General features: G+C 43.1%; 1 protein-coding gene across 1 annotated transcript in view; it reads left to right on the top strand.

Annotated features, from left to right (window-relative positions):
- The first annotated feature begins 3,363 nt into the window (after positions 1 to 3,363).
- Positions 3,364 to 26,241, top strand: part of LOC119333557 — a 143,619-nt gene continuing 120,741 nt past the window's right edge. Inside the window, exon 1 of the mRNA XM_037606414.1 lies at positions 3,364 to 3,570. Within this exon, the coding sequence (XP_037462311.1) occupies positions 3,364 to 3,570 (207 nt within the window). The remainder of the gene's footprint in view (positions 3,571 to 26,241) is intronic.

Raw genomic sequence — 26,241 nt, 5'->3', positions numbered from 1 at the left:
CAACGGGCACATCCTCACAGATACCTAACGCCCTCGATGCGGCTATATCTCCCACGTGTCGAAGAACTACTTAGAGGCATAACCGCATTGAAAGCAATGTCGCAAGTGAGGTAATCTTCACACAACCCAGGTAATACATAAGGGAAAGAGATACATAGTTGGCTTACAATCGCCACTTCACACAATACATGAATTAAAGCATTACATCAACCAGATACAATCAAGGTCCGACTACGGAACCAAAATAAAAGAAGACTACCCCAAAGGCTACACAGATCCCCGTTCGTCCCAACTGGGCTCCACTACTGATCAAACTGGAAACGGAACAACATAGCGAACACAATCTTCATCGAGCTCCTCCTTGAGCTTGGTTGCGTCACCTGCATGGTCTCGTTGGCACCTGCAAGCTAGTTTTGGAAGTATCTGTGAGTCACGGGGACTCAACAATCTCACACCCTCGTGATCAAGACTATTTAAGCTTATGGGAAGGGTAAAAGGTATGAGGTGGAGCTGCAGCAAGCGACTAGCATATATGGTGGCTAACATACGCAAATGAGAGCGAGAAGAGAAGGCAAAAGCACGGTCAAACAACTATGATCAAGAAGTGATCCTAGAACAACCTACGTCAAGCATTACTCCAACACCATGTTCACTTCCCGGACTCCGCCGAGAAGAGACCATCACGGTTACACACGTGGTTGATGTATTTTAATTAAGATCAACTTCAGGTTTTCTACAACCGGACATTAACAAATTCCCATCTGCCTATAACCGCGAGCATGGCTTTTGAAAGTTCAAATCCCTGCAGGGATGTCCCAACTTAGCCCATCACAAGCTCTCAGGGTCAACGAAGGATATTCCTTCTCCCAGGACAATCCGATCAGACTCGGCATCCCGGTTACAAGATATCCTCGACAATGGTAAAACAAGTCCAGCAAGACCACCCGATGCGCCAACATCCCGATAGGAGTTGCACATATCTTGTTCTTAGGGCAACACCAGATAAGCAATCCGTACAACTAAAACCAGCCCTCGAGTTTCCCCGAGGTGGCGCTGCAAGGGGCTCTAGTTTGGACCAACACTTAGACAAGCACTGGCCCGGGGGGGGGGGGTTAAAATAAAGATGACCCTTGGGCTGGCCTAACCCAAGGGAAAAAGAGGCTAGGTGGCGAATGGTAAAACCAAGGTTGAGCCTTGCTGGAGGAGTTTTATTCAAAGCAAACTGTCAAGAGGTTCCCATTATAACCCAACCGTGCAAGGAACGCAAAATCCGGGAACATGACACCGATATGACAGAAACTAGGGCGGCAAGAGTGGAACAAAACACCAGGCATGAGGCCGAGCCTTCCACCCTTTACCAAGTATATATATGCATTAATTAAATAAGAGATATTGTGATATCCCAACAAAAATATCCATGTTCCAACATGGAACAAACTCCAATCTTCACCTGCAACTAACAACACTATAAGAGGGGCTGAGCAAAGCGGTAACATAGCCAAACAACGGTTTGCTAGGACAAGGTGGGTTAGAGGCTTGGCTTAACAATATGGGAGGCATGATAAGCAAGTGGTAGGTATCACAGCATAGGCATAGCAAAAGAGCGAGCATCTAGCAAGCAAAGATAGAAGTGATTTCAAGGGTATGGTCATCTTGCCTGAAATCCCGCAAGGAAGAAGAACGAGTCCATGAAGAAGACAAACGGACGTAGTCGAACGGTTCCTCACAAATGCAACGTTATCAAAACCAACCCGAAGAAGCAACACCGGAAAGAAACACACAACATAGTAAACAACCAACACATGAACATGGTATGATATGCGGGATGCGATATGTGATGCATATGCATGATTTGGAAAGGAATGATTCAACCTGGCATCAACTTGGAAATCCAGGAGTGCCAATGGAAAGGTGAGTTGATTTCGGTTGAAATCGATATAAAGATCACCGGAATCGGATGCACGGTTTGGAAATGGCAAGCAAAACAAATATGGCACCGGTCTGCGATAAACAGCAAGTAGCCAACTAAATGCATCAAGATAAATATGCTACATCACTCAAACATGGCAAAAAAATACATGGCAAGGATCCACTCATGATTCTTGACAAAATATTAACACTGAGATACGGCTAATTCACTCATTAACAGGTTCAAACAAGCATGGCAAAAGTGCAAATGATAACAGGTTTCAGACTTAGTGAAATAACAACAAGTCAGGAATTTATCATCAGGAAGCAATCTTTAGAGCATGAAAACTACCTGCTACAGGAACATATCATGTCAAGGCAAGGCATGGCATGAGGCTACTCAAAGCATATAACAAAAGTCCCTTAGTGACCTTGAGCCAAAAGGGATCAGAAAATACAATTGCAAGCATCTGAACATAGCAAAAACATAAACAGATTCAGACGTAGTGAAAAACTGGAGCATGGCAAAACAGTTAGGAAGTAGGCATGTTAACGAGCTCGATGCACTCACTACAGAGCATGGCATGACAAACTAAGCATACATCCATCAAGAAGACATGGCATAGAAGCTATACATGGCAAGAAAAACAACATAGCATGCACGGATCAACAACAATAAGCTTGGCAAAATCGCTAAACATGTTAACAATCTATCAGGAACATTTTATAGCAAAAGTAGAGCTTGATTGACTCAAGCTAGGGTGCTCCATAAATGCAAACAAAGGAACGGATGGATAGAGCACCACAATATTAACAAAACATCCTTACTGATCATCCTCAAAAGAGGCACGGATCACTAGGAAACAACATGAACATATGGCATAAAAATAATGACAGGGCAAGGACTTAGTGAAATTCTAAGTCCCTGAAATCAGCATCATTGAGTAAGCTACTTTGCATGCTTGTGCTAGTCATCACAAATATCACAAAAATACATGACATACACCCCTGTAAAGATGGCATGGCATATAACAAAACACATGTAGAGCTCAGGATCATAGCATGCACACATTAATCATGGCAAAAATGACAAAAGGCCATTTGTTGAAACAAATCTGACATATTCGTCACATAGCCCTCTCCCAACAGCATTTCGGGCATCAAGATGAGCTCAAATGAAAATGATGCAATGAGATGAAATGGTGAACTCGACGAGACGAACATTTTGATATGCTACACGCACGAATCGGAGATACGGATGCAGAGTTATGGCATGCGAAAGAATGCAAAAATATAGTGAGAATTAGGGTTAGAGTCAACCCCAGATCTAGATCCAGATCGGGATCTCGCCGGAGCACTGTTCACCAGAGGTGTCGAGGTCGCCGGACTTGGACGAGGTCGCCGGAGAAGAAGAGGCCGGTCGGGACATGGTCGCGGACTTGCTGGACGGCGCCGATGTCGGAGAGGAGATGCGGGGCGGCGAGGCACCGGAGTAGGGCGGCGTGCGGCGGAGTTGCGGGCGCCGGCCGAAGCGGTGAACGGTGGCGGGCGTCGTCGGCGGAGGCGGCGGCGCCGGACGGCGGCTGTGGTCGGCGAAGGCAAAGTGCGGCGAGGGCGGGCGGCGGCGCGCTGGGCCGCGAGGGCCGGCTCCAGGCTCCTCGGGCAATGCGGTGAGAGGGGGAAGCCGAACCAATGGGAGGAGGACACATGGCGGCAACGGGAGGACACGTCCGGCGCCGGCGGACGTTGTCCGGCGCGCGGAGGAAGAAGGAGGCTAGGGTTTCGGGGAAAAGATCCGAAAACGAAAATGAAGGGGTCTATTTATAGAGGTAGAGGGAGCTAGGAAGCTCCAAATGAGGTGCGGTTTTCGGTCACGCGATCGTGATCAAACGCTCTAGATGATGGAGGAGGTTTAGGTGGGTTTTGGGCCACTTTGGAGAGGTGTTGGGCTGCAACACACACGAGGCTTTTTCGGTCCCTCGGTTAACCGTTGGAGTATCAAACGAAGTCCAAATGGCACAAAACTTGACAGGCGGTCTACCGGTAGTAAACCAAGGCCGCATGACAAGTCTCGGTCCAATCCGAAAACGTTTAACACCTGCACACGAAAAGAGGTAGAAAGGGACACCGGATGACATAGGAGCGCCGGATTGCAAAACAAACAACGGGGAAAATGCTCGGATGCATGAGACGAACATGTATGCAAATGAAATGCACATAATGACATGATATGAAATGCATGACACGCAAGCAATGACAAGGCAACAACAGCGAATAACTAGAGGACACCTGGCACATTGGTCACGGGGCGTTACAACACTCCACCACTATGAGAGGATCTCGTCCCGAGATCTAGAATGGCACCAGAGGGAAAACAAAAGAGAAAGAGAGAAGAGGTAAAACTAAGTTGCTCCTTTGACAAACGAGTGAAACCAAAGAACCTTGAAAAAGGTTAAGCCATTTCGAGAAAAAAAATACAACGGAGATAAACGAAGTTGAAAACACTCCGTTAGAAAAGAGGAAGAATGAAGAACAACTTCGGTCAGCACTCCGGTTGAAAAGTGATACAAGACTTGATAAGATGAAAAGAACTTGAGCAGAGGTCACAACTCTCCGGTTAAATGGATAAGCAAGAAAATAACAAGGTCCTGACAAGAACAAGAAGAAGGGTTGAAGAGAGCAACATCACAATGCCTCCAGAACAAAAGTAAGAATGGAATGGAGTGAACGAAAGGAAACACGATCTTGAGAGAGCACACTTACAACAAATGCTAGAACGGAGTTGTTGGAAAACCAACAACGAAAAGAATAATCTTGATATGGTCTTATGGAATACATCTCAAATTATGAGGTGACAACCTGCCACTCATGGGAAGAAGAATTGAATTGATATGGACAAGGAGACGAGAAAGTTATTTCACCGGGAGGATAGATGAAGCACTAGGATCATATATTATCACCATTAATAGAAACAATCCTTAGGGAAATATAACCCCAGATGACTCCAATGATGAGATTGATGGATTTAAAACATCTCATTCCTGACAACTTGCGAATCATGAAACACGAAAGAAATTGTCAAAATGACATAACACCACCTGAAAAGATAAGGTAGAAGAAATTGCACTCCGGATTGCATGAAGAAGAATACTTGAGCTTCTCTAAAAAGAATCTTGATGAACGCTTCGAGAAGGAAATAAATCCTTTATGAACCATCATGTAGAGCCTCCATGAAAGAACTCCGGTAAACAAGGAATGATCAACTAAAGGAAAGAGAAGTTGAAGACACAAGGTGAAACCTCGTACCGATTTAGATGAATCTCCGTGGTGAAATAATTGAAAAAGGTTGGAACTCCGGGAAAAAGAGAATATGAAACAATTGAAATCAGGAATTTGGTGAACCTCCGGAATAAGGAATTAAGTTTACTTGATGAGACAAGAATAAGAATTACATTATGTGTATCCTTCACCAATTAAATTGATGACAATCAACGGATTTGACATATTACTTATTCTCGTAGAAAAGATTAAGAGAGATATAACATAAACTTGAGAAAGGTCTTTCACGAACCACCGGTAGGATTGAAACAACGAATAAATTGATATGATAACCAAGGAAGGGAACTCTTGAACGAACCACCGTAAGAATTGAACACGAACAAAGTAAAAGGGAAGAATCACCGGTAAGAATTAGCAAATAACGAAGATGCTTGGGACAATCTAGATACATGAGAATGAAGAGATCACGAATTGATTAGAGATTCGTCAGCCATTTGCAAAGATATTTTAGTAGGTGTGAGTTTATTCAAGTCAAGTCTTTTATATAAAGAGAAAGGCATAACACTAACACCAGCTCCTAAATCACACAAAGCAGTTTTCACATAATTCTTTTTGATAGAGCAAGGTATAGTTGGTATTCCCGGATCTCAAAGTTTTTTAGGTACTCCATCTTCAAAAGTGTAATTAGCAAGCATAGTGGAGATTTTGGCTTCCAGTATTTTTCTCTTATTTCTGATGATGTCTTTCATATACTTTGCATAAGGAGGCATTTTCAAGATATCGGTCAAGCGAGTACGCAAAAAGACTGGCTTAAACATTTCAGCAAAGCATTCAAATTCTTCATCATCAATCTTTTTAATTGGCTTGGGTGGAAAAGGCATAGGTTTTTGAACCCATAGTTCTCTTTATTTATCGTGTTTTCTAGCAACAAAGTCTCTTTTGTCATATCTTTTATTTTTAGATTGTGGGTTATCAAGGTCAACAGGTGGTTCTATCTCAACATCATTATCTGGTTCTTTATCATTTGGTTGAGAGTCTTCATGATCCTCATCATTATATTTTTCATTATTACTAGGTGAGTGTTCATTACCAGATTGGGTTTCAGCATCAGAGATAGAAGTTTCATTTTCATTGTCAGGAGGTTTTTCTATTTCAGGTTCACTAGAAGTATGCAAAGTCCTATCATTTTTCCTTTTCTTTCTAGAAGGACTAGGTGCACCAGTGTTAGCTCTTTGTGAATCTTGTTCAGTTCTTTTAGGGTGTCCCTCAAGATAAAGTGGTTCATGCGTCATTTTACCTCCTCTAGTTGCAACTCTAATAGCAAAGTCATGCCTATTATGATTCATTTCATCAAGCAATTATATTTGAGATTTAGCAACTTGTTCTAATTGAGTTTGAACCATAGAAGCATGCTTTCCAACACCTCTAACATCATTTGATATTATAAATAACAAGTCACTCAAGCGAGCAATCATATTAGAATTATATTTCAATTGTTTCATAACATTTGCATTGAAGTGATCTTGTTTTCTAATGTAGTTTTCAAACTCATAAAGGCATTGACTATGATGCATATTGTGAGGATTATCATTTTCATTGAACTTCATAAGAGAATTTACCTCTACCACCTTAGGCAATGGTGGTGTATTAAGCCCATGTATTTCTTCAATAGGAGGTAAAATTTTAACATCCTCAGCTTTAATACCCTTTTCCTTCATAGATTTCTTTGCCTCTTGCATATCTTCGGGACTGAGATATAATATACCCCTGTTCTTCGGAGTGGGTTTAGGCGGTGGTTCAGGAATAGTCCAATCATCATAATTTTTCAATATGTTATTCAATAATTCTTCAGCTTGAGCAATAGTTCGTTCCCTGAAAACACAACCAGCATCACTATCTAGGAAGTCCCTAGAAGCATCGGTTAATCCATTATAGAAGATATCAAGTATTTCACTTTTCTTAAGAGGATGATCAGGCAAAGCATTAAGTAACTGGCAAAGCCTCCCCCAAGCTTGTGGGAGACTCTCTTCTTTAGTTTGCACAAAGTTAAATATTTCCTGTACGACAGCTTGTTTCATATGAGCAGGAAAATACTTTTCTGAGAAGTAATAAACCATATCCCGGGGACTACGCACACAACTAGGAGCAAGAGTATTGTACCAAGCTTTAGCATCACCCTTTAATGAGAAAGGAAATAATTTGAGAATAAAATAATAATGAGTTTTCTCATCATGAGTAAAAAGGGTGGCTATGTCATTCAACTTAGTAAGTTGTGCCACAATAGTTTCAGTTTCATAACCATGGAAAGGATCAGATTCCACCAAAGTAATTAACTCTGGGTCGACAGAAAATTCATAATCCTTATCATCAATAAAGATAGGTGAAGTAGCAAACTTAGGATCACATTTCATTCTACCATTCAAAGATTTTTCTTTATACTTGCATAGTAATTTCTCTAGATCATCTCTATCATTGCAAGAAAGAATATCTCTAGTTGCTTTTTCACTCATAACATAACCTTCCAGTACCTTAGTCAATTAATATCTAGGAAGGCTAGTTCTAGTAGGTGTTTCATGAGTTTCAATTTCAAGCTCATCATCAGATTCAACAACATCATGTTGTATAACTCTAGAAATTTTTCTATCAAGAAATTCACCAAGTGGCACACCATCATTATCAAGCAAGGTACTAGCATCATCATAAGCATCATTCATAGTAGAAGTAGCATCATCAATAACTTGTGACATATCAGGATTAATAGCATGTGGTGTTGTTGCAAATTTACTCATAACAGAAGGTGAATCTAAAGCAGAACTGGATGGGAATTCCTTACATACCCTCGTCTTTGAGGGAAATATCTTAGTCTTTGGATCCTTCAGATTCTTCATAGTGATAATATGATAATAATCCCAAGTGACTCGACAAATATAGCTATGCTCCCCGGCAACGACGCCAAAAAAGGTCTTGATAACCCACAAGTCTAGGGGATCGCAACAGTTTTCGAGGGTAGAGTATTCAACCCAAATTTATAGATTCGACACAAGGGGAGCCAAAGAATATTTGAAGATATTAGCACCTGGGTTGTCAATTCAACCACACCTGGAGATTAATTATCTGCAGCAATATGATCAGTAGCACAGTAATATGATAGTTTTGATAGTAGTGACAGTAGCAACAGTAACAATAATAGTGATAGCAGTAATTTTGTAGCAAGTGTAACAGTGATGATAGCAGTAGTAACTTAGCGAAAACAATATGGAAAAGTTCGTAGGCATTGGATCGGTGACTTGTTGGATGATATTCATCATGAGACGGTTATAACCTAGAGCGATACGACACTAGCTCCAGTTCATCGATATAATGTAGACATGTATTCCGTAAATAGTCATACGTGCTTTATTAAAAGAACTTGCATGACATCCTTTGTCCTACCCTCCCGTGGTAGCGGGGTCCATATTGGAAACTAAGGGATATTAAGGCCTCCTTTTAATAGAGAACCGGAACAAAGCATTAACACATACTGAATACATGAACTCCTCGAACTACGGTCATCACCGGGAGTGGGCCCGGTTGTTGTCACTCCGGGGTTGCTGGATCATAACCGTAGTAGGTGACTATAACTTGCAAGATTGGATCTAAAACATGGATATAATGATGAATTCATAAACAGTTCAGATCTGAAATCATGGCACCCGGGCCCAAAGTGACAAGCATTAAGCATGGCAAAGTCATAGCAACATCAATCTAAGAACATAGTGGATACTAGGGATCAAGCCCTAACAAAACTAACTTGATTACATGATGAATCTCATCCAACTCCTCATCGACTAGCGAGCCTACGGAGGAATTACTTACTCCCAGTGGGGAGCATCATGGATTAGCGATGGAGATAGGATGGTGATGACGAAGATTGAAGATCCCCCTCTTCGGAGCCCCAAACGGACTCCAGATCTGCCCTCCCAAGGAAGAACAGGGCTTGGCGGCGGCCCCGTCTCATGGATCGCGATAATTATTTCTCCCTGATTTTTTTCTGGAATAATGTGAATTTATAGTATCATGGGGGTCATCAGCGGGACCACCAGGTGGGTACAACCCACCTGGGCGCGCCAGGAGAGGGGGGCGAGCCTTGGTGGGTTGCGCCCACCTAGGTGCCCCTCTCCGGCAGGTCTTGGCTGCAGAAGTTCTCTTTATAGATATAAAAAATCCTCAAAAAAATTCGTTCCATTCTGAGAACTTTCATTTCTACACAAAAACAACACCATGGTAGTTCTGCTAAAAACAGCGTCAGTCCGGGGTTAGTTTCATTCAAATCAGGCAAATTAGAGTCCAAAGCAAGAGGAAAAGCGTGAGAAAAAGTAGAAACGATGGAGGTGTATTAGAACACCGCATAGTGAATTGAATCAACACTGTGATTCAATACTCCTAGTACTTTGTTGTTAGGAAGTTTAATACCTCATCATGTCATTCCTAGCCTGATTGGCTACATTATTATCGTGCTAATCTTAACTGTGCTACCTGGCCCTTCTTCCTGGAGGACAATTTTTGACGATGAGCTAACCTTATGTCGATCTTCCTGGTCTTATCGTTTCACCTCGAATAGCAAGCCTGGTTCCGAGTTTGTGTCATACCCGCGATTCCAATAAACTTGCGCTTCATCATTCCTTTGACTTGATGCCATCGCTGATCGAGTACATCTTCATGAAATCTCTCGACAAATGTGTAGTGATCATCGTTAACATTTTGACTCCTTCCAGGGTATCAATCGTATTCTGTATGAGAAATACCATCCTTGCCCCTCGATGATTTGTATTATCATCGACAACATTATTTCCTTCCCTCCGACACAAACTTGATCATGTTATGGAGCTCCTTGCCATCAAGCTTATGTTATGCTCTACCTTGGAGTATTACCATCTTTTACGCCAAGGATGTTGTGAGGATTACTACACCTCTTAAGAATTCTTGAAATAGTGATACTTCTCACCATCACCATTCTTTCTTGGTTCCCGTGTTGATTCTAATCGGGCTACTAACAAGTGAACGGTGCTGCTCAAATTCTGCACTTCTAGCAACCCTATTGCTTTGAAGTTAATGGACGATCGTTCATTCTTAGACTATTGGTTATTGAATCACCATTCTAACATAGAAAATGCTACCTAAGCCCATATTTCGGGTGCACCTTTCAACCAATGTTTAATTGTGTATTTTTTTTCTTTCTTTCCTCGAGCATACATCATTATATCATACGAGTTGTCAAAATGTTATCTCCTTGTTCATTTAATTGTGAAAATCCGTGTCTATGGAAATCTTGATGACTTGTGGTTGAGTCCATCAGTAACGTCCTCATCCTCTCCTTGGTTTAATGATGAACTCTTGTTTCGAAACTCGCTTCCATAGTTCATTTCCCGAGAATCTTACAATGGCATCCTGTCAATTCGTGTTGCACCTTTTTCTTCTCAGGTATACTGAGTCTGAGGTGTCCTGACACCAATCAGATTTGAATCTCAGTCAGATATGATGGTTGGAACATTTTCCAAGAGTCATAACATGGGTATCTATATAACTAAGTAAGGTGATGTCATTCCTAGCACCCCTGGCCAGAGGACCTATATTGTTATAGTACCCTTTTTAGCAAGGTTAGCCATTCTTCCATGGGAAAATTGTAAGACTTATTCTATGAGTTATTCCCGATGGATCCATTGTGTATCCAAAGTCTGACCTTTGCTTGAAGATCATGTCAATGCTATCTCGAAGCATGTCGGTGGTACTTCGATCTTCAATAAGAATGGATGAAGCAATGCTAAATTCTCTTTATCAAATTATCCAAACACTGTTGTATGGGTAATGTCATGAAATTCCTCTCCCCTTACCTAAATGGTTTCTACTTTCTATCCTGTCGTGGATATCATGCTCTGCTTGTCCTTGGGAAGATATACCCCTAAAAGCACATTTTCCTTTCCATTGTTCTGTTTAATCTGATAATCACATTTTCCTTTCCATTGTTTTGTTTAACCTTTATTTTGATCTATATGATCTAAGCAGTATTAATTCACTACTTATGAAAACACCTCGGTGTACAATTCTATCAGTAACACCCTGTTACTAATGTTGATGACATTCCGGTAGCCACCGATGGACGAGAACTTTGCCTATTGGTCCGCCTCGTTTCGATGAGCAGGAAAATGGTTCTCTTCGTCCCTCGCCGTTGGTACCGATGTTGTTGTTGACATAACCGACAGACTATCCTCTGACATGCCTTGATTACATGACCGTGAAAGATGTCAGCCCCTTTTCTACTTTTAAAACCCACATGGTGGGCCCATAACCCACAGTTCCACATGATCGAAACCTGACTATACTGTACAGCCCTGTTGCCAAAGTTATTCCTCACGTTTGACTCTGTATGTAGTTCACAGGTCACCTTCCTAGAGATGATCTATTCTGGTATCAGAAACAATACCTATTCCCGCTGCTCCGAACCCCTTTCATGCCCTGTTTCAAACATCGAATGATTGTCGAAGCACTTGAAACTACTTACTGTACCTTCTTGCTTGGCTCGGGATGTGTTTCATTTGACCAACTCGAGAGATACTCATGTAATCATTCATGGGATAACACCAGATGATTACCCCTTATAGCCTTCTATCGTTGTCGAGCCGCCCTTGTCCTAGTTGTAAGTACGACGGAGTTCCCGAAGAAGGATGACGACTTCATCACGATGACCTGAAATAGAGAATCAAAGACATCAACGAAAGGGATTAACTTCTTCGAGAAGAGTAGCCAAGACCAAGAAGATCCGTTAGAATTTCGTAACCAGACCTTTCCCCCTTACTCTGCCTCTTAAATCTCGGACGAGATTTCTTGTAGTGGAGGAGAATTGTGACACCCCGATAGTTAAGCTATAGTAAACCCTTGCTAATCATGCCAGTTCATCATAATTAAACTTTTGCTAAACCTCACTTGTTTCAAATTGAGATCAAATTCAAATTCAAATAACAAGTCAAATTATAATTTCGTAAAACAGTGAATTAAAAATATTAAAAGATTGTAAATATTCACTAACAAATTAACAAACATCAAACAACATTTCGCGAATGTTTATATGCCTCTAAGATAATTAGAACAGAAACACCAACATTTAAATTAACCTTTTAAGAGTAAACAAATATTAGTCCTTTTCAAAATGACTTGAAACTTTGTGTGCAACTCAATTATATGGCCCAATATTTATGTGCCAATTCTCATGTTCACCAAAAATTCATTTGCTACCTAAACTAAAGGCAAAACAGAGGAGAAATAAATAAACAAAAAAGGTAAAATAAGGGGAAAATGAAAAATAAAAGATGAGACCTAATCTACTGGGCCCTAGTGGCCACACACGGCCCAACCCACCTCCACGTCTCCTGCTACATGAGGAGACAAGGGCCCCGTGGTGGCCATTGGCCACCCCTGACCGCCTACTAGTCGCCCCTAAGACCGGCCCCTCCTCCTCGAAACCCTACCGCACTCTCCCCCTTCCTCGCGCCGCTTCTCTCCCCCACATATGCACCGAGCATAGTAGACATCACGCCCTCGTTGATCCCAAAGCCATCATCGTCCCCGCGCCCCGCCAAGGTGTCCAGCAACTCCGCCGTCATCTTCTTCGTCTTCCTCGTCCATGAGATCAAGCCCGGAGGCACCGCATCGACCGGATCGACGCCGTCTTCCACCTTCGGCCACCATGACACCATCGCCAGAATTGACACCTCTACAGCTCCTAAACTCCTCGAAGAGCCTCCTTGAGCTTCCTTGGTGAGCTCTGCATCTTCCCCCTCTCTTTTTCATGCTATCCCAATGTCGTAGTTGTAGTTTTCACGGGCCGCATCTCTGCACCGCCGCCATGCTCGCCGCTGCCGGTATAATCCACCCCACGTCGAGCTGCTGATGCTACCGTGCTCTGGAGGGCTTCATAAAGCCGATGCTTTGAGTAACCCACTCGTTTGCGTGATGTAATGGAAACCCAGCCGCGATCGTGACCTTGTGGTCGCCATGGCCGGACCTCACCCTGCGCCCGCTCGTTTGCGTCCTCTGGACGCACCCTCCTGCGCGTAGTCGCGCGCCCTAGACCCGCACCCGCGTCCGCTCCCGCCGCGGGCTGCCACCCGTGCGCGCCCAGCCGCCCATGGTCGCGCCTCTGCGCCTGTCGCCGCTACCTTCTCCTTGCCGTTGCTCTGCTGCTCTGCTTCCGGCGCTGCTGTCGCTGCTCCCGTCATTGGCTGCTACTCCTTGCTGCCGGTGCTGCTGCTCCTTGCTACCGACTGCTAGCGCCACTGCACTCCGCCCCGCGCCTCCAGCGCCTCACGCTCGCTGGTGCTGACCGCGCCCTCCCCGGACGCACTAGGGCTTTGCCCTCCTGGCCCCGCACTCCCGCGCCACCCCCACTCCGCCCTGCTGCAGCTGCTCGCCGACCATCGCCGCCCTGCGCCCGCCTTCGCCCGCAGCAGCCGGCCGACGAGCCTTACCGAGGCCACCCACTCGGGCCCTTGCGCCCAGCGCCCAGTGCTCGCTAATCGCCCTATGGCTTGGCCTTTGGGTCACTGCCAAGTGGGGCTCCCAGCCACTTTTTTCTAAAAAAGAAAATAAATAAATAAAACTAATTAATTAATTGGGTAATTAATTAATTTACTTAACCTTGCTTAATTAGCCTAATGAACTAGATTAGACTAATTAAACCTGCTTAATTAATTGAGTCCATGACAGATCGGCCCCACCGTCAGTTTCACTGGTCAACGGTCAGAGTTGACCGCTGACGTCATGCTGACATCACGCTGACGCAATAAACGATTTTTCCGAATTAAATTAATTTAATAATTCTAGAAATTGATTAAATCTTCAAAATTATTATAAAATAATTTGTAGCTCGGATAAAGATACTTTGTACATGAAAGTTGCTCAGAACGACAAGACGAATCCGAATACGCGGTCCGTTTGTCAGCCACACATCCCTAGCATAGCGAACATGCAAAAATCCACCTCTGTTTCATCTGCCCGAAAATGTCAAACACCGGGAATACTTTCTCGGATGTTTTCTCCCGTCACTAGTAGCACCTAGTACTGCGTTAGTTCACCTCTAGCACCTCGTATTGCCATGTTACACTTTGTGATGCTTTGATTGCTCTATCATTTATTGTGTTCCCCTCCGTTACTTCTTTCCGATAGACCCTGAGACTAACGGCGACCCCCAGTACGACTACATCGACGACGACCCATCCTTTTTGCCAGAGCAACCAAGCAAGCCCCCCCCCCCTTGATCAACCCGATATCGCATATTCTTCTCTCTATTGCTTGCATTAGAGTAGTGTAGCATGTTACTGCTTTCCGTTAATCCTATCCTGATGCATAGCCTGTCTTTGCTACTACTGTTGTTACCTTTACCAGCAATCCTAAATGCTTAGTATAGGATGCTAGTATTCCATCAGCCGCCCTACATTCTTGTCCGTCTGCCATGCTATACTACCAGGTCATGATCACTCAGGAGGTGATCATGGGTATATACTTATATACATCGTACATGATACATGTGGTGACTAAAGTCGGGTCGCCACGTAGAGTACTCGCAAGTGATTCTGATGTGGGGGCTGAAAGGACAGGTGGTTCCATCCCGGTAGTGGTGGGCCTTAGTTCCCGATGACCCCCCGACTGTTACTTTGTGGCAGAGCGACAGGGCAGGTTGAGACCACCTAGGTGAGAGGTGGGCCTGGCCCCTGGTCGGTGTCCACGACTACTTCAAAATAACACGCTTAACGAGATCTTGGTATTTGATCCGAGTCTGGCCACTGGCCTATACGCACTAACCAACTACGCGGGAACAGTTATGGGCACTCGACGTCGTGGTATCAGCCGAAGCCTTCTTGACGTCAGCGACTGAGCGACGCACACCGGATTGGACCGGAACACCTACTCTTGTATTAGGGAGGCTAGGTCTGCTTCCAGGCGCCCACACAACATGCACGTGTGCAATGGGCGATGGGCCCAGACCCCTGTGCGCTTAGGATTTATATCGGCGTGCTGATCTCTCTGTTGTGCCTAGGTAGGGCTACAATGTGTTGATCTTTCGAGGTCGGGCATGACCCAAGAAAGTGTGTCCATCTAGAGGGATAGAGTGTGTTGGCTAATGTGGTGCACCCCTGCAGGGAAGTTTATCTACTCGAATAGTCGTGTCCCTCGGTAAAAGGATGACTAGAGTTGTACCTCGACCTTATGACAACTTGAACCGGATACTTAATAAAACACACCCTTTCAAGTGCCAGATACAACCCGGTGATCCTTCTCTCACAGGGCGACGAGGAGCAGATCGCCGGGGTAGGATTATGCTATGCGATGATACTTGGTGAACTTACCATCTACTCTCTTCTATATGCTTCAAGATGGAGGCTTCCAGAAGCGTAGTCTATGATAGAACTAGCTATCCCCCTCTTATTCTGGCATTCTGCAGTTCAGTCCACAGATACTACCCATTTCATTGATACCAATGCATATGTAGTGTAGATCCTTGCTTGCGAGTACTTTGGATGAGTACTCACGGTTGATTTCCTACTTCTTTTCCCCTTTTCCCGGTTACTGCGATCATATGATGGAGTCCAGGAGCCAGAGCATCCCGAGGATGATTCTACATGGAGTTCGACTTTGAGGAGTAGTTAGGAGGTCCCAGGAAGGAGGCCTTGCCTATTCGATTGTTGCAACTTTTGTGCTAGCCTTCTTAAGGCAAACTTGTTTAACCTTATGGCTATACACAGATATTTTTGCTTCCGCTGACTCTTGTGTCTTCGAGCATTTGTATTCGAGCCTTCGAGGCCCCTGGCTTGTAATATAAAGCTTGTATTATTTTATTTTGTTCTAGATTTGTGTTGTGGTATCTTCTCGTGAGTCCATGCTCTTGATCGTACACATTTGCATGGATGATTAGTGTACGATTGAATCGAGGGCGTCACACTAGTGCATCTGTTGCATGGCAATCCGTACTCACTCACATTGATATCTATTGATGGGCATCTCCATAGCCCGTTGATACGCCTAGTTGATGTGAGACCATCTCCTTCTTTTTGTCTTCTCCACAATCACCTTCTATTCCACCTATAGTGCTATGTCCATGGATCATGCTCATGTATTGCGTGAAAGTTGAAAAAGTTTGAGAACATCAAAAGTATGAAACAATTGCTTGTCTTGTCATCAGGGTTGTGCATGATTTAAATATTTTATGTGATGAAGATGGAGCATAGATAGACTATGATTTTGTAGGGATAAGCTTTCTTTGGCCATGTTATTTTGAGAAGACATAATTGCCTTGTTAGTATACTTGAAGTATTATATTGTTTTTATGTCAATATTAAATTTTTTTTCAATCATACGGATCTGAACATTCATGCACAATAAAAGAAATATTACATGGATAAATATGTTAGGTAGCATTCCACATCAAAAAAATTAATTTCATCATTTACCTAGTCGAGGATGAGCAGGAATTAAGCTTGGGGATGCTTGATACGTCTCCGACGTATCTATAATTTTGTATTGTTCCATGCTATTATATTATCTATTTTGGATGTTTTATATGCATTAATATGCTATTTATATTATTTTTGGGACTAACCTATTAACCTAGAGCCCAGTGCGAGTTCCTATTTTTCCCTGTTTTTTGAGTTTCGTAGAAAAGGAATACCAAATGGAATAAAACTTCCGCGATGATTTTTCTTGGACCAGAAGACAACTAGGATACTTGGAGATGAAATCGGATTAACCATGAGGCGGCCCCAAGGACGGAGGGCGCGCCCAGGGGGTAGGGCGCACCAACACCATTGTGGGCCCCTCATGCAACTCCTGACATAGTTCTTTCGCCTATATATACTCTTATATCCCCGAACCACCAGAACAAGCCAAGAAAACACTTTTCCACCTCCGCAACCTTCTGTATTCGTGAGATTCCATCTAGGGACCTTTTCTGGTGTCCTGCCGTAGGGGGATTTGATCACGGAGGGCTTATACATCAACTCTATTGCCCTTCCGATGAAGCGTGAGTAGTTTATTTCAGACCTACGGGTCCATAGCTAGTAGCTAGATGGCTTCTTCTCTCTCTTTGATTCTCAATACCATGTTCTCCCCAATGTCCATGGAGATCTATTCGATGTAATACTCTTTTGCGGTGTGTTTGCCGAGATCCGATGAATTGTCGATTTATGATCAGCTTATCTATGAATATTATTTGAATCTCCTCTGAATTCTTTTATGCATGATTTGATATCTTTGTAATTCTCTTTGAACTATCAGTTTGGTTTGGCCAACTAGATTGGTTTTTCTTGCAATGGGAGAAGTGCTTAGCTTTGGGTTCAATCTTGCGGTTTCCTTTCCCGGTGATAGTAGGGGCAGCAAGGAACGTATTGTATTGTTGCCATCGAGGATAGAAAGATGGGGTTTTCATCATATTGCTTGAGTTAATTCCTCTACATCATGTCATCTTGCTTAATGCGTTACTCCATTCTTTATGAACTTAATACTCTAGATGCATGCTGGATAGCGGTCGATGCGTGGAGTAATAGTAGTAGATGCATAATCGTTTTGGTCTACTTAACACGGACGTGATGCCTATATTCATGATCATTGCCTTAGATATCTTCATAACTTTGCGCTTTTCTATCAATTTCTCGGCAGTAATTTTTTCTCCCACCGTTTATTTACTATCTTGAGAGAAGCCTCTAGCGAAACCAATGGCCCCCGTGTCTATTTTCCATCATACAAGTTCTATTTTCCATCATACAAGTTCCATTTTCCATCATATTAGTTTCCGATCTACTATTTTGCAATCTTTTACTTCCCGATCTATAAACCAAAAATATCAAAAATATTTACTTTAACATTTATCTATCTTTATTAGATCTCACTTTTGCAAATAACCCTGAGGGGATTGACAACCCCTTTAATGCGTTGGGTGCAAGTAGTTGTTTGTTTATGCAGGTATTGGGTAACTTGTGCGTTGTCTCCTACTGGATTGATACCTTGGTTCTCAAACTGAGGGAAATACTTATCTCTACTTTGCTGCATCACCCTTTCCTCTTCAGGGGAAAAACCAACGCAAGCTCAAGAAGTAGGAGGAAGAATTTCTGGCGCCGTTGCCGGGGAAATCTATGCCAAGTCAAGCCATACCAAGTACCCATCATAAACTCTCATCCCTTGCATTAGATTATTCGCCATTCACCTCTTGTTTTCCTCTCCCCCACTTCTAAAATGATTTTTGAAAAATATTTGCCTTTTCTTCGCCCCTCTTCTGTTCGTCTTGTTCGTTTGCTTTTTGTGTGCTCGTGTGTTGGATTGCTTGCTTTGTCACGATGCCTCAAGAGAATACCAAATTATGTGACTTTTCCAACACCAATTATAATGATTTTGTTAGTACTCCGATTTCTCCCGCTACTAATGCGGAATCTTGTGACATTAATACCGCTTTGCTGAACCTCATTATGAAAGATCAATTTTCCGGCCTTCCTAGTGAAGATGCCGCATCCCATCTAAATAATTTCGTTGATTTGTGTGATATGAATAAAAAATATGTGGATAATGATATTGTTAAATTTAAGCTATTTCTGTTTTCACTTTGAGATCGTGCTAAAACTTGGTTTTCATCTTTGCCTAAAAATAGTATTGATTCATGGAATAAGTGTAAAGATGCTTTTATTTCCATGTATTTTCCTCCCGCTAACATCATCTCCCTTAGGAATGGTATTATGAATTTTAAGCAACTTGATCATGAACATGTTTCACAATCTTGGGAGAGGATGAAATTGATGATACAAAATTGCCCTACTCATGGTTTGAATTTGTGGATGATTATACAAAAAAATTATGCCAGATTGAATTTTGCTTCTAGAAATCTTTTAGATTCGGCTGCAGGGGGCACTTTTATGGAAATTACTTTTGGAGAAGCTACTAAACTCCTATACAATATTATGGTTAATTATTCTCAATGGCATACCGAAAGATCTTCCACTAGTAAAAAAGTGCATGCGATTGAAGAGATTAACGTTTTGAGTGGAAAGATGGATGAGCTTATGAAATTATTTGCTAGCAAGAGTGCTTCTATTGATCCTAATGATATGTCTTTGTCTATATGATTGAAAATATTAATGAATCTATGGATGTGAATTTTGTTGGTAGGAACAATTTTGGTAATAACGCATATAGAGGTAATTTTAATCCTATGCCATTTCCTAGTAATTCCTCTAATAATTATGGTAATTCCTACAACAATTATTATGGAAATTATAATAATATGGCCTATTATTTTGAGAATAGTGTTAAATAATTTATGAGTTCGCAAAATAAGTTCAATGCTTTGATTGAAGAAAAATTGCTTAAGATTGATGATTTGGCTAGGGACGTGGATAGAATTTCTCTTGATGTTGATTCTTTGAAACTTAGATCTATTCCACCCAAGCATGATATTAATTAGTCTCTCAAATATATGAGAATTTCCATTGATTTGTGCAAAGAAAGAACCGCTAAGATGCGTGCTAAACGAGATTGGTTTGTGAAAACGTCTTCTTCTAGTTTCTGTGAAAATAATGATGAAGATCTTAAAGTGATTGATGTGACTCCTATTGATTCTTTGCTTTACAATATAAATCTTGATAAAAATGGGGCTGAATATAAGTCAACTTTAGTTAAAAGGCATTCCAATGATTCAGAGTTTTTAGATCTTGATGCAAAAATTGATAAAAGTGGGATTGGAGTGGTCAAAACTTTAGGTATCTATGAACCCGCTCTTTTGGATTTCAAGGAATTTAATTATGATAGTTGTTCTTTAATATATTGTATTTCCTTGTTGCAATCCATGTTGAATTCTCCCCATGTTATAATCAAAATAAAGCTTTTACTAAACATATCGTTGATGCTATGATGCAATCTTTTGAAGAAAAGCTTGACTTGGAAGTTTCTATGCCTAGAAAACTTTATGATGAGTGGGTACCCACTATTTAGATTAAGATTAAAGATTATGAGTGCCATGCTTTGTGTGATTTGGGTGCTAGCGTTTCCACAATTCCAAAAACTTTATGTGATGTGTTAGGTTTCCATGAAACTGATGATTGTTTTTTAAATTTGCATCTTGTGGACTCCACTATTAAGAAACATATGGGAAGGATTAATGATGTTCTTATTGTTGCAAATAGGAATTATGATCCCGTAGATTTCAATGTTCTTGATATAGATTGCAATCGTACATGTCCTATTATTCTTGGTACACCTTTCCTTAGAACGATTGGTGCAATTATTGACATGAAAGAAGGAAACATTAGATTTCAATTTCTGTTAAGGAAGGGCATGTAACACTTTCCAAGAAAGAAAATTAAATTGCCTTATGAATCTATTATGAGAGCCACTTATGGATTGCATGCCAAAGATGACAATACCTAGATCTATTCGCGTTTTTATGCCTAGCTAGGTGCGTTAAACAATAGCGCTTGTTGGGAGGCAACCCAATTTTATTTTTGTTCTTGCTTTTTAGGTCATGTTTTGCATTAAATAATTTATCTAGCCTCTGGTTAGATGTGGTTTTGTGTTTTAATTAGTGTTTGTGCCAAGTAAGAACTTTGGGATAGCTTACGGTGATAGTTGATTTGATCTTGCTGAAAAACACAAACTTTTGTGCCCAGGAGATTAATTTTCAATTTTAGCAGAAGTGCGATAAAATACTGATTCTTTTTGCAGAAGGTTAGTAAAGAAATTTCTTAGGATGTCCTAATTTTTCAGAAGTTTTGGAGTTACATAAGTATTCTTGAGTTCCATATTGCTTCAGACTGTTCTGTTTTTGACAGATTCTGTTTTCTATGTGTTGTTTGCTTATTTTGATGATTCTATGGCTAGTATCGGGGGGTATGAACCATGGATAAGTTGTAATACAGTAGATATTACACCAATATAAATAAAGAATGAGTTCACAATAGTAACAAAAGTGGTGATTTGTTTTCTTATACTAATGGAGCTTATGAGACTTTCTGTTGAGTTTTGTGTTGTGAAGTTTTCAAGTTTTGGGTAAGGATTTGATGGACTATGGAATAAGGAGTGGCAAGATCCTAAGCTTGGGGATTGTCGGTGTCAAAACCGGTAGATCTCGGGTAGGGGGTCCCGAACTACGCGTCTAGGCCGGATGGTAATAGGAGGCAGGGGACACAATGTTTTACCCAGGTTCGGGCCCTCTTGATGGAGGTAAAACCCTACGTCCTGCTTGATTAATATTGATGATATGGGTAGTACAAGAGTAGATCTACCATGAGATCAAGGAGGCTAAACCCTAGAAGCTAGCCTATGGTATGATTGTTGTCTTTTCTATGGACTAAAACCCTTCGGTTTATATAGACACCGGAGAGGGCTAGGGTTACACAGAGTCGGTTACAATGGGAGGAGATCTACATATCCGTATTGCCAAGCTTGCCTTCCACGCCAAGGAAAGTCCCATCCGGACACGGGACGAAGTCTTCAATCTTGTATCTTCATAGTCCAAGAGTGCGGCCAAAGGTTATAGTCCGGCTATCCGGACACCCCCTAATCCAGGACTCCCTCAGTAGCCCCCGAACCAGGCTTCAATGACGATGAGTCCGGCCCGCAAATTGTCTTCGACATTGCAAGGATGGTTCCTCTCCAAATTCCATGTACCTATTTAAATAGTGTCCGGCTTCTTGTGAATGTTGTGCTCCTTGGTTTCCACGCCCAATAATGGCCACTTTCCACGTGTCGAGCGAATGTGAAGAGCCAGGGTGTTTTTACATTTACCCCCCCTAGCTGTGCGAATGAGCTGCCTATTAAAGAGACGAGGATTCAGATCCAAATCACACCATCCTCCCTTGGCGAGCCTTCATCGGAGCGCATCCGATAGAGGTCCATTCCATCATGGCCGGTCGACGCAGCTCCTCCTCTCGCTCCCCTAGCCCCAAGCCTGGAGATTGAGAGAGATGTTCCGTCCTGCACAGCAAATTAGTGATGCTTCAGACCAAGGGATTTCTTCCCCCAGCATACATGGTCCTGGTTCGAGTCGGGCTCGCCACCTATAATGGCGAGAGCAAGCGGAGAGCCTTCCCAATCCCTCCAAGGGAGATCGGGTATGCCTTGTCCCTCATTTGGTAAGAGGGCTCGGATTTCCAATTCATCCGTTTCTCTGGGGGCTCCTGGAGTTCTACAGCCTCCAGTTGCACAACCTTACGCCTGCCTCTATATTGCATATCGCGGGCTTCGTAGCCCTTTGCGAGCTATTTTTGGGCTCTGAGGCTCATTTCGCGCTGTGGAAGGAGCTGTTCTGCCTTGTGCCCTGTTCTCAGAAGGGGTCAATATATCAAGTGGGCGGAGCTGAAGTGTGGCGTATTGCCGGGACCGGATATCTATCCGGAACCCCAAAGAAGACGTCCGAATACTGGCCTTCAGAATGGTTTTATATAGAAGACGTACCCCTCCCGAACCCTATTCGAATCGGCCTCCCTGAGTTCGACAACGCTCCTTTGAAGAAGCGCCGAAGCTGGCGTCCACGGAGCCCCCAGGAGGAAGATGATAGAGATGTTCTTTACCTAATGAGCCGGATAAGTTTGTTAGCTCGATCCGGATTGACCATGATCGAGGTCATGGCCACATGTATTATGCGGGGGGTGCAGCCGCTTCAGTATAGAGGGCACCCCATGTGGGATTTCAATGGGGAGGATGACGCCACCCGCTATGGCCGTAAAGGGCCGGAATCGGTTGCTGCTCTAATAAAGATCTTATCCACTTTGTACAAGGGAGAAGAGGAGGAATTCCTCTGCATCAACCCGCAGGGCGGATTTTCTATGTACAATCCTCCGAGCTGGGTAAGTGGACACTTTTTCTCGCCCATCCGTTTCATATTCCCATAGTTAATTATTCAGTCTAGCGATTTCAACGCAGGAGCTGCGCCAGGCTGCAAGGGAGATAAATAGCCCTCCTCCACAACCCGAGGACCTAGAACGGTCCCTTGACCCGGCCTCCCAAGAGGATCCGGACATATCTGTGGAGCTGATCGATGGGGTATTTTACCAATTGAGCAATGACAATGCCTTGGTGGCCATTACGGCCGATTACCCTGGGCTACTTCCAGCCTCACATGTAACTGAGACCGAAGTCCCAGTACTTTGAAAAGGGATCCGTCCTTGCGTGTTTTTGATTACCGTATAATAACCGTGTTTCACAGGGGAGGTCCTCGAGGCGGAAGGCCGAGCCTGCGGCGACTAGCCAACAAGGGGCCGCAAGGCCAGGCAGGCTGAAAAGACACACAGTCTGGATTGAGATACCGGCACAGCGGTACGGCGCGCCGTCTTTATTCTAAGACATTATTCTCAGAGGCATACTAACACCCATGCCTTCTTTTTAGGAAAAAGAGCGCTCGCCGGACTATATCCAGAGAGGCTACTAATCGCGCCTCCACCAGCCAAGCTCCAAGTCCGGTTTTGGAGGCGGGAATGAATACGAGGCGTGCGCCGGGCGCTCCTCCGATAGAGGATGCGGATAGACTGTCCGCCACCAATTCCGAGGTGGAAAGTGCCATGAACCACAAGCGTCGCCGGACTGTTCTTCATGACGCTTGTTTCTCCCAAGAGGCATTGGATGCCTTCAACTCGGGAGATGCGTACCTCTGTGCCGCTCAAAATGGTCTAGCCAGAGCCACGGAGTAGTATGTAAAAGTGTAAGTGCATCTGGTGCCACCCCTAGTTGGTTTTGGAGTATTGACGACAAACCTAGTTGAGGGACTAATGTGTTTGTGAGAATTGTAGGATAACACAGGTAGAACTCCCTCATTGATTCGGTTTTCCTACCAGAGATGACCCCTAAAAATGTATGAAGACATTGAAGTCAAAGGTGGTATGTGAAGACATTCACATTGAAGACTATGACAAGAGAAGACATCGCGTGAAGACTATGGAGCGCGAAGACTTAGCAGTTTCATCATTCTGTGTTTTTCCTTGTTGAGTCATAGGAACCACCGTACTGTTAAGTGGGGTACAAGAGAACCAGTCAGAATGACTGAAGTGATGCTTAACCAAAATCCTATGTCTTCGAGTGAAGACTATGAGAGCAAATCTTGTCTAGAGTTGGATAAGTCAGCTTTGCTTGTAGCCCAAGTAAAGTTGTCGTGTGTGTTTGAAATCTAATCGTTGGAACACGTGTCAGTTCCTTAGTGACCCAGGGTCATTTCGGATAAATCAGGTCGGGTTGCCTAGTAGCTATAAATAGCCCACCCCCTACAACCATAAACGGTTGGCTGCTCAGAGTTAAAGCATGACTTTTGTCATTTGAGAGCAACCCACCTCGAAGCCTTTGAGAGAGAATTCCTTGCGAGGATAAAGCCCTAAACACCCAGAGCCAAAGAGTTTTAGGCATCACTTAAGTCTTCCTATCTGTGTGATCTGAAGACTTATTACACTTGAGGACTGTGAATCCTCCAGCCAGTTAGGCGTCGCGTTCTGAGCATCCAAGAGTCATTGTGGATCACCGGTGAACGAAGTCTGTGAAGGTTTGGAAGTCTACCTTGAAGACTTACCAGAGTGATTGGGCGAGGACTGGGTGTCCTTAGCTCAAGGGGAATAAGGTGAAGACGAGGTCTTCTGAGTTGAATCTCAGCCTCCCTAACCAGACGTACAGTTGTGACAGCAACTGGAACTGGTCCAACAAATCATTGTCTTCAATGAGTCACTGGTTTCATCCTTCCCTTCCCTTTACTTACTGTTGGTCCTTGTGAAGTCATTGTACGATTGCATCACCATTTGGCTTCACTGAGTGATTACTTGTTCTGATTGGCTTCACAATATCTTCCTACCTGATCCTTACTTCCTAGCTGCTATTAGTCATTATGCTTTCACTTCACTGAATACTTGACTATGGTTTGCCTAGTGTAGTCTACCTTCCGCTGCATGGTAATAGGTTTATTTCTATCGTTTGTCTTCGAAACTTACATGTTTTGAAGACTTTCCTAAAAATCACCTATTCACCCCCCTCTAGTCGATCACTAGCACTTTCAATTAGTATCAGAGAAAGGTACTCCCTTGTTCTGTGTGATTCGGTTTAACCACCTGGAGTTTTAGCTATGTCGACTGCAGGGATAATTAAAGTCTCCGCTGCGTGCCCCGTCTTCGATGGAACTGAATATCCCTACTAGAAGAATAAGATGCGCATGCATCTTGAAGCCATTTATGTCGACCTATGATATGTCGTCAAGAACGACGTTCCCAAGGCTGGAGAAGGTGTCACTGCTGCTGATGTCAAGAAGTTCGTTCAACTGGACTCTACTGCCAAGAATATCATCTGTGGTCATCTGACCAAAGGACAGTATGGCCGCGTGAGTGCTTTGGAAACATCTAAGCTAGTCTGGGACTGGCTCTCCAAGGTCAACGAAGGCGTCTCAACCCAGAGAGATCAGAGAATCAGTGTCCTTCGCAACCTCTTCAACCGCTTCAAGAGAAATGACAATGAGAATGTCCGGCTCACATTTGATCGACTCACTGACATCACAAATGAGCTTCAATCCCTCGGCGCCACTGAGATCACCAAGCATGAAGTCGTCAAGACACTCCTGAGATCACTTGACAGTTTGTTTGACACCCTAGCCCTGATGATTCAAGAACGTCCTAATTTCAAGACACTCAATCTGTCTGACATACTTGAGAGGCTCAACACACACGAATTTCAGCTTTCTGAGAAAAGAGACATCTACGGTCCCAACTATGGGCGAACTCGTGCCTTGAAGGCAAAAGCTGTCTCCTCATCTGAAGAAGAATCTGACAGCAGTTCTGATGATCCTGAAGACATTGGAAAGGAGCTTGCTATGCTTGTGAAGAAGTTCCAAAAATTCACCAAGAAGAAAGGCTTCAGAAAGTCTTCACGATCAAGCTCAAGGAATGATGAAGCTTCTTCTCATGACTACAAGAAGAGAACATGTCACAAGTGCAAGAAACCTGGCCACTACATCTCTGAGTGTCCACAGTGGGACAATGAGAACAAGAAGAAGAAGAAGAGAAAGGAGTATGACTCTGACGA

This window comes from Triticum dicoccoides, chromosome 7A, assembly GCF_002162155.2.
Source record: "Triticum dicoccoides isolate Atlit2015 ecotype Zavitan chromosome 7A, WEW_v2.0, whole genome shotgun sequence".
Lineage (NCBI taxonomy): Eukaryota > Viridiplantae > Streptophyta > Magnoliopsida > Poales > Poaceae > Triticum > Triticum dicoccoides.
Note: the sequence above shows the minus strand (reverse complement) of the source record. Positions and strands in the feature narration are given on the sequence as shown.